An 8,637-nucleotide genomic window follows, 5' to 3' on the forward strand; every position below is an offset into this window, starting at 1 on the left:
CAAAACTTCTTATGTTGCTCAACACTTAACCCTTTGGTAAAACCATCTGCTGGTTGACTCTCAGAGTCAACTTTGACAGTTTCAATAACCCCTGAACTTACCTTTTCTCTCAGAAAGTGAAGATCAATCTCAAAGTGTTTAGTTTTTTCATGAAAAACAGGGTTGGCTGCTATAGACATAGCAGCCTTACTATCACAATATAATTTAACTGGCAAACCACAATTAACACCCACTTCCCTCAACTAATTCAGCAACCACATTATCTCACAAGTTGCCGAGCACATAGCTCGATACTCGGCCTCACCTGTAGACCTAGAAACAGTGCTCTGTTTCTTGCTTTTCCAAGAAACTAGAGAACTGCCAAGATAGACACAATAACCAGTCACGGACTTTCTAGTAGACAAACATTTTGCCCAGTCCGAGTCCACATAACCAACAAGATCCAGTCTATCACTTCTTTTGAACAACAAACCACAACCAGGACCAGATTTGAGATACCTTAACAATCTTAAGGCAATTTGCAAATGTACATCAGTTGGACTGTGCATAAACTGACTCAGAAACTGCACAGCATAACTGATATCCGGACGAGTCAAGGAGAGATATATTAGTTTTCCTATTAATTTTTGAAAACCAGTGACATTTTTCAAAGCACTTTGACTTTTAGACACCTTAGCAGTTACCACATAGCTTTGTTCAATTGGTGTGTTAATAGGTTTGCATGCCAAATAACCAAATTCACTCAAAAGTTCCAAGCAATATTTCCTCTGATTCAAACACACACCAGACTCATTATATAAAACCTCAATGCCTAAGAAATATTTCAGTTTACCTAAATCTTTAATTTGGAAGTTTGAATTCAGAATACCCTTAATTTTACTAACTTCATCAAAACTGTTTCCAGTAACAACAATGTCTCCACATAAACTAAAAGAATAACAAATACTTCTTGTTTAGCCAAAACATACATAGAGTGATCACATTTGCTTTGCACAAATCCATAGTCAACAAGCACACCATTTAGCCTTTCATTCCATTTCCTAGGGGCCTGTTTCAGCCCATACAACGACTTAACTAGTTTACAAACTCTAGTCTCATCAGGAGAATAATAACCCTCAGGCAAACACATATACACATCTTCATTAATAGTGCCATACAAGAAGGCATTATTAATGTCAAGCTGAAACATAGGCCAATCATTTTGAACAGCAAGGGCAATTATACATCTCACAGTAACCATTTTCACTACGGGTGAAAATGTTTCCCCAAAATCCAAGCCTTCCCTTTGATTAAACCCCTTGGCCACAAGTCTAGCTTTGAACCTTTCTATTTCTCCACTAGACTTGTACTTGACCTTATAAACCCATTTACAGCCAATGGGTTTTCTACCAGGGGGTAAATCAACAAGTGTCCAGGTATTATTTCTGAATAAGGCCTCCATTTCCTTATTCATTGCCTCGACCCACCTAGGGTCTTTAGCAGCCTCATTATAACAAGTAGGCTCAAGTGTTTTATTCAACAAACTAACAAAGCTAAAATTTTCTTTAGACAAACAAGCATAATTCACAGTTTTATCTATACTATACTTAGCAATTCCACTTAACACATAGTCCTCAAACCTTTTTGGAACAACTGAAGTCCTAGTGGACTTTCTAAGACCTAGACCAGCACCCTCAGATAGGTTGGTCTCATCACTTGGTGTTCCACTGTCCTCTGCCTCGCCATAAAACCCAGTTTCACTACTTCCTTCATAACCAGTTGGAACTTGCTGAGGTTGATCAGCAATACTGATTATGGTAGATGTGGAGGGTCCTAATGGCTGCTGATCATCACTGGAACCACCATGAGAGCCATTATTACCCTCTTCATCATCGGGCATTTGTGAAACTTCAGGTGTTTCAGTATCATAGCAATCAAAAAAGGTTATATGATTTAAGTTTTTATCAATAAATTCTGAATTACCAACATGTTTATTCTTGAAAGGGTAAACATCCTCATAAAACTTAACATCTCTAGAAAATAAGACCTTCTTATTATCTAGACTCCACAATTTATACCCCTTCTTAACATTAGAATACCCAATCAATACACACTTATCAGCATGATAAGTAAACTTGTCTAATTCATTTAACACAGTGCTAAAACACAAACACCCGAAGTTTCTAAGATGCGTTAAAGAGGGTTTAAAACCAAAGACTATCTCATACGGACTTTTACCTAACAACACAGAAGAGGGTAACCTGTTAATCAGGTAAACAGCAGTCAGAACACAATCAGACCAAAAACTCAGAGGTAGACCACCCTGAAACATCAAGGCTCTAGCTATATTTAATAGTTGCCTATGCTTACGCTCAACCACACCATTTTGCTGTGGTGTGTAAGCACAAGTTGTTTGATGTAAAACACCTTTCCTTCTTAAAAAACTACTCATTTGATTATTTACAAACTCGGTTCCATTATCACTTCTGAAAATCTTTACTCTTTTTTTAAACTGGGTTAAGAGTAATTCATAAAAATCAGTTATATTTTCAAAGACTTCCATTTTATTTTTCAGTAAATAACACCATACAGTTCGTGAATAATCATCAACCACAGTTAGAAAATATTTAAACCCTTCATTACTAGACACTCTGTATGGACCCCATACATCTAAGTGAACTAAATCACCTATTTCTTTTGTTTTATGATCACTTAAAGGAAATGGAACCCTCACTTGTTTTGCCTTATGGCAAACTTCACATGGACCATGGTCTAAAGTTTTAATATCTAGACACCCTTTTAAAACAGCTAGAACCTGATCAGACGGGTGGCCTAGCCTACTATGCCACAAACTTGACTTAAACACACTATTCAAACAGACATTAACAGAATTACCATGTTTCCCAACAAAGTATAAACCATTGTCCTGACCACCAGTCACCAGGACCTTCTTGGATCTCAAATCCTGAAGCAAACAACGATTTTCATCAAACAAGACTCCTATCTTATTATCTTTAGCTAATTTAAAGACTGACAGCAAATTCACACTATAACCAGGAACATAAAACACATCTTCAAGAATGACATTATTAACAAGTTTTATTTTACCAATTTTACACACTTTAACATTAGTTCCATTTGGATGACTTACTTTCAGATTATAATCAGACACATCAACCCAATCAAACATGCCTTTATCAGACTTGACCATGTGTTGATTAGCACCAGAATCAACAATCCAATTATACTCAAACTCAAACATAGCAGAACTTGAACAACTAACAAAACCTGTAGCAAAGCTACAAGTTACAGAAGACTCACCTCCCATATTAGATTTAGCCTGTTCACCACCAGAACTTTCTCCAACAAGACTCAACAACTTAGAAATCTGCTCAGAAGTGAAAGGCATAGCAGTACCAACAGAATTTGAAGACCCAACAGTAGAATTACTTTTATTATTATTATTAGACACATTAGATCTATAAGACTGCCCACCTGGTCTTTTCCTAAAACCAGGTGGATATCCAATAACCTCATAACACCGGTCAACCGTATGACCAAGCATATTACAATGAGAACATTTTAGGTTAGGATTAGGACCTCTAGTATTCTTCTTCCTAGAATCAAATGACTGATTTGACTTAGTTACAAATGATACATTTTGACCTTTAGATCCATTTGAGGACAGCCTATGAGACTCCTCTCTGGACACAATAGAAAATGCAACCTTAACTGAAGGGAATGGTTCTCTTGTTAACAAGTTTGTTCTTACAGGCTGATAAACATCATCAAGCCCCATAAGAAACTGCATTAGTTTAATAAGAGTGGAAAAATCATTGTAATCTTTAGCATCCTGACAAGAACATGTAGGAAGCTGCACCATTGCATCAAACTGCTTCCACATGGTTGTCAGCCTGTTATAGTATTCAGCAACAGTGCTTCCATTTTGAGAAATACCATTTATTCTTTTATACAAATCATACACAAGAGAACCATCCACCTTATCAAATGACTCTTTCAAATCAGTCCAGACTTCTGAGGCAAGTTTAGAAAAAACTTGCCCCAGAAATAACTCCTCAGAAATAGAGTTTAATAACCAAGTAATCACAACTGAATTACACCTATCCCACTGATTTGCTAAGACCTGATCATCTTTTGGTTTTATACATTTACCATCAATAAACCCATATTTATTTTTTGCTTCTAAAGCAAGTCTCATAGCATTAGACCAGACAGGGTAATTTTCAGTTCCTTTTAACTTTATACTAACAATGGTTAGGGTACTAGAGTCACTAGGGTGAAGGTACAAAGGGTCTCCAATATCAAGCTTACTAATCATGGTAGCAGAAGTACTAGTATCTCCCATGATCAACAAACAATACACAACAAACAGCAACAACCAATCAATAACAAGAAAGACACAAAACAATCAACCAAAAAAGGCTAACTGTGACAGAGGCCAGATTCCAGGTTCGTCACTCAAAAGGTGCCTGGACAAGCGTATCACAGGAGCACAATCAAACAAGAAATAACAATCAAACAACAGACAAGGTGCCGGTCCTCACTACCCCGACTTCAACTAATCAACCAATAAAAGCAGTAAACTAACTACAGTAAGGGAAAGATCTCACAGAGGGTGCAAAGTCTTCACACAAGATGAAGACTGTAACCTTCTAGGGTTACAAGTCAATCACCAACAGCAATGAACAAACACTGGTTGGTTTGCTCTGAATCCTTCTAGGGTTTCAGAGACCAACGCAGTCTTCTCACAGACTCCAAGAATAGAACCAAGCAAAACCTCCGATTAGGGTTTCACAAACCCTAATTCGATATCACGCCCAAGATCAACCAACTAGGGTTTCTTAAGATCAGAAACCCTAAGACAACCTACAAGAAAACACAACAAGAGATATGAAACAGCGGAAGAACTATCAATCAAGAGCTTATTTGGCTCTGATACCATGTAGAAATTTATGGTATCAAACACACAGAACAAGAACAAAGCAATAGCGACAAAACGGTGACCAAAATCTTATTATTCACCCAAACCAGAAAACACCCCCCAATACCCAATGATCTTACTAAATGTAAGATCTATATGAACAGATGTCCAGATCAACTGATTTAATCAGTTGATCTATATGAATACAAGACAAATAAGAACAATACAGAAAGAAACAACCTGATCTACAAAGCTTGATCTCACAGTTGAGATCTCACCAACAACATCAGCAGATCGGTACAATACAACAACAAGAAATACAAAGGGCGAAATAGATCAGAGCGAATGTGGAAGATGATTGTAGATGAATCTGGAACTATGAGAGAGAAACTCTCAATATATATCAAAAATATCTGAAGTTACATTCTGCACCCTTGAACTATCTTCCAACATATCGAAACATAAGAATAGTTACAACAAGGCCCTTCAAGAACAACAACCTGTCACAACCACTTTATCAATCGGTTAGAAATGTATAACAGAATATTTGAATGAATAAAATGATATAAACTATCATTCTTTTAACACATACTATAAATTAATAGAATAAGTAACACTTTTATGTCTGCCACTCAATAGGCCTTAGTCATCCAAATTCCACATACAAGTTTTAGTGTGTTAGGTCTATTAGGTATTTGTTAATTGTGATCAATTTTTTCACAAAAAAAAAAACCACTGAAAATTAGGGATTAAGATGTGCCATAATAATTTTTAGTACTTGAATTGTCATTAATCATGACAGAGACCTGATGTTGAATTGGTTCAAGTTGTGAGTAAATTTAAAACTGACTTTGATGGTTAAGTTGTCTGTTTGGAACGAATTCAGCTATCTTAGGATCATTTTTTCACCAGTGGTTTATCTTATGTTAGAAGTATTTAACTATTGCGACACTTATAGAGTCTTATGTGTGGGATTGTGTCTGCATAGATATCTGTTAGGATAAATTGGAGAATCAATGTTTGCTTCCTTCACGTAGGTTCGTGCTTCTGGACCGAAACCGTAATTAGTGAGTGATTATGTTCAAGACGGGAGAGATTAGAGATAAACAAACAACTTCTTTGTATTAATCCGGTAGTATAACATTATGTCACACCCCGATTTCCACGTGTCTCACCGGTGGGCCCGGTGGGGGATTACCGTGACGTAGTTGGCAACAATATAGTCAAACCACACAATATAAATGAATGCACAGCGGAAGCATAAAGATAAATATATTACAACATTAAGTGTAATATCAAGGTATCACCATTGTTGAAATAAAATCCACAGGGGATCAATAATGATAACAAAAGTATTGTTCAACAGACTTCAGGCATCTTAAGCTTGCGAGACTTCTAATGATGCTAAGGAGAAATCCCAGCCAATTACGCATAGTACCTGCATTTAGTCTTTTTGGGAAAATACGTCAGTTTACACTGGTAAATACATTCAACTGGCACTTTTGTAAAATGTTTAATAAAATTGGTTTAAATGCACAAGGCACAAACTCTTTATAACTTGGGATAATTTATAATTAAATCTTGTAAAGAATTACATGTTTACTATGCGTTCGGTCGCCCGGGTCGTGCCGGGTTAAAGTTTAATAGACACACCACATAGCATAAAACCGTGGCGGGAAAACCAACGGCTATACTTTTATAATTATGGACATAATGCCGGGTGTACGCCTACACCCAGATGTCAAGGTCGTGGCCATTTCGTAAAATGCTGCCAAGGATATCCGGGACATGGTCATTAAGCCCCCAAAGGCGTAAAGCCAACAAAACAAATTTTTAAACGGGTCACATTGATAATACCCAACTACTAATGAGTTGGGGTCAATTGCCCGACCAAGCGGTATTTTAAATACCGTAACCCAAGCCCGTATAACGGAAAATAAGTTAAAAGTATTTACCTTTGCAAGTATAAATCCTTAATCGAAATAAATTGCAGATAGCTTTTACTGGTCTCCTAATCTGGAACGAAGGTTTAAATTAACCTATTAGAATCCTAACGGGTCTTTAATTAAGCTTAAGCTTAGACCGGTAGTTTGAAAGATACGGTTCGTACGCACGATTAAGCGAAGACCGGATAGAATGTGATTTAGACCCGACAAGTTTGAAGACTTGTTCAATATGGGTTTATTATTCACATTCTGGATTTTGAGATAAAACCGTTAAGGTTTGACCCGTCTCGGCTAATTTATGTAAACTTGTTACATAACCCGAATCGTACGCGTAATAAGCGTGACGGGTATTCATGAGAGCTATAGACAGGTCTCCTAAGTTAATTATGCCTCAAATATGTTGTGACATCAGTAAGATACCTTTCCTTATGCCTGAAACGTGTTTAAACACCAACTAGGCCCCGTAGGGGTATTTTGGTAATTTCACATAAGCCGAAAAGCTCAAAACTGGAGTCTGAGTTTATCAACCTTTGCTTACTGTTAAAATATCATAATTTGCTTCTTATATCAGTAGGTATCAACCCGGGTATGTCCAATATAATTTTGTCACATACTTTGCGTTAAAAACGCTTAATAAGGCGATTTAAGGCCAATTCCGGGTTCTATACTTAAATATGATATTTTTATATTTCCAGAAGGCTTAAAATAATCTATTTATCATATGTGATTAGTAGCAAAAGGTTTGAAGTTGTTTAGATATGAAAAACTCATTTTATGGTCCGTAAGGGCAAAACCGACAATTATCGGATTAAGCCTACGACTACTAGTTATGCTCAGTCTAAAATTAATTAAAAATATTTAAAAATCCCAAAATAATATATTACATCAGTGGGTATTAAGTTTGATATCAAAAAGTACGCTTAACTAGGCTATACGCTAATTACGCCATTTTATTAACATAAAGCATTCATTTTGCGATAACGAGCATAACTCTTAATCTACAATTCAAATTGATGTAAAACTTTGCGTACACGTTTATATATCAGTAATTAAAGTTTCTACTCTTTTACATTTCCAAAAATCACGTTTCAAGGCAATAAGGGCATAATGGTCAACATATGGGTAATTAACGGAATCATGTATTTTAATTGGATAACTAATGATCCGAGGTGTATAATCACAGAGGGTTATACTAGCATGTAATCTGGTCCAAATAAGGCTCTACGGTATTTTTGAAACATACCACAACGGGTCAGAACTGAAAGTCCAAGTGAAAGTCAAACTATGTGACTTTCGGTTCCGAACCGGGTCCTTATAGTAAATTGTCGAGCTGAACATGTTTAGACATGTCCTTACACTAATTACCAAGTTATATTAATGATTAAACAGGTTATAAGTGTTCTACATTGTTAATCTTGCATAAATCGCATTTTAAACTTTCTGTTGACTTTTTAAGTACACGTTTGACTTGACTTTTGACCTAGTTAGAGTGGTGATCAGGGGGAACCCTTTTAAGGGTTTATTACCCACATAAATACCAACTTATAACTACTTTTAGTTCGAGATATGACTGAGCCATTGTTGACTAATCCTGAAGTCAAACCGTAATTACGACGGTTTGATTTTTAGCTAAATAACTAAGCTAAACTCAATTTAGAAAGGATTAGAACACTTACTGAAGTCTTAAGCTTGATTAGGGCACACTTGAGAGGAAGTTGAGCTCCAGAAGTGATCCTCAAATGCAGATGAAGGTGTGAGTAAACTTGTTGC

The 8,637-nt window shown here is 36.3% G+C and overlaps 1 protein-coding gene across 1 annotated transcript; it reads right to left on the reverse strand.

Annotated features, from left to right (window-relative positions):
- Nucleotides 1-1,664: 1,664 nt before the first annotated feature.
- LOC110915045 lies at nucleotides 1,665-4,421 on the reverse strand. The gene is made up of 2 exons (XM_022159672.2): nucleotides 3,301-4,421; nucleotides 1,665-2,944 (listed from the first exon to the last, which is right to left on the reverse strand). Exons 1-2 carry the CDS (start codon nucleotides 4,343-4,345, stop codon nucleotides 2,871-2,873), a joined length of 1,119 nt encoding a protein of 372 aa, XP_022015364.1. The 5' UTR covers nucleotides 4,346-4,421; the 3' UTR covers nucleotides 1,665-2,870.
- Nucleotides 4,422-8,637: the final 4,216 nt, after the last annotated feature.

The sequence above is a fragment of the Helianthus annuus genome, chromosome 16 (assembly GCF_002127325.2).
Source record: "Helianthus annuus cultivar XRQ/B chromosome 16, HanXRQr2.0-SUNRISE, whole genome shotgun sequence".
Classification (NCBI taxonomy): Eukaryota; Viridiplantae; Streptophyta; class Magnoliopsida; order Asterales; family Asteraceae; genus Helianthus; species Helianthus annuus.

Coding starts and splice junctions, on each gene's coding strand:
- LOC110915045 (XM_022159672.2), bottom strand. CDS start 4,345: ATGGGAGATACTAGTACTTCTGCTACCATGATTAGTAAGCTTGATATT. Junction 2,945..3,300: donor GGCTAAATCTAATATGGGAG/GTGAGTCTTCTG, acceptor TGTTTGCTTCAG/GATTTGAGATCCAAGAAGGT.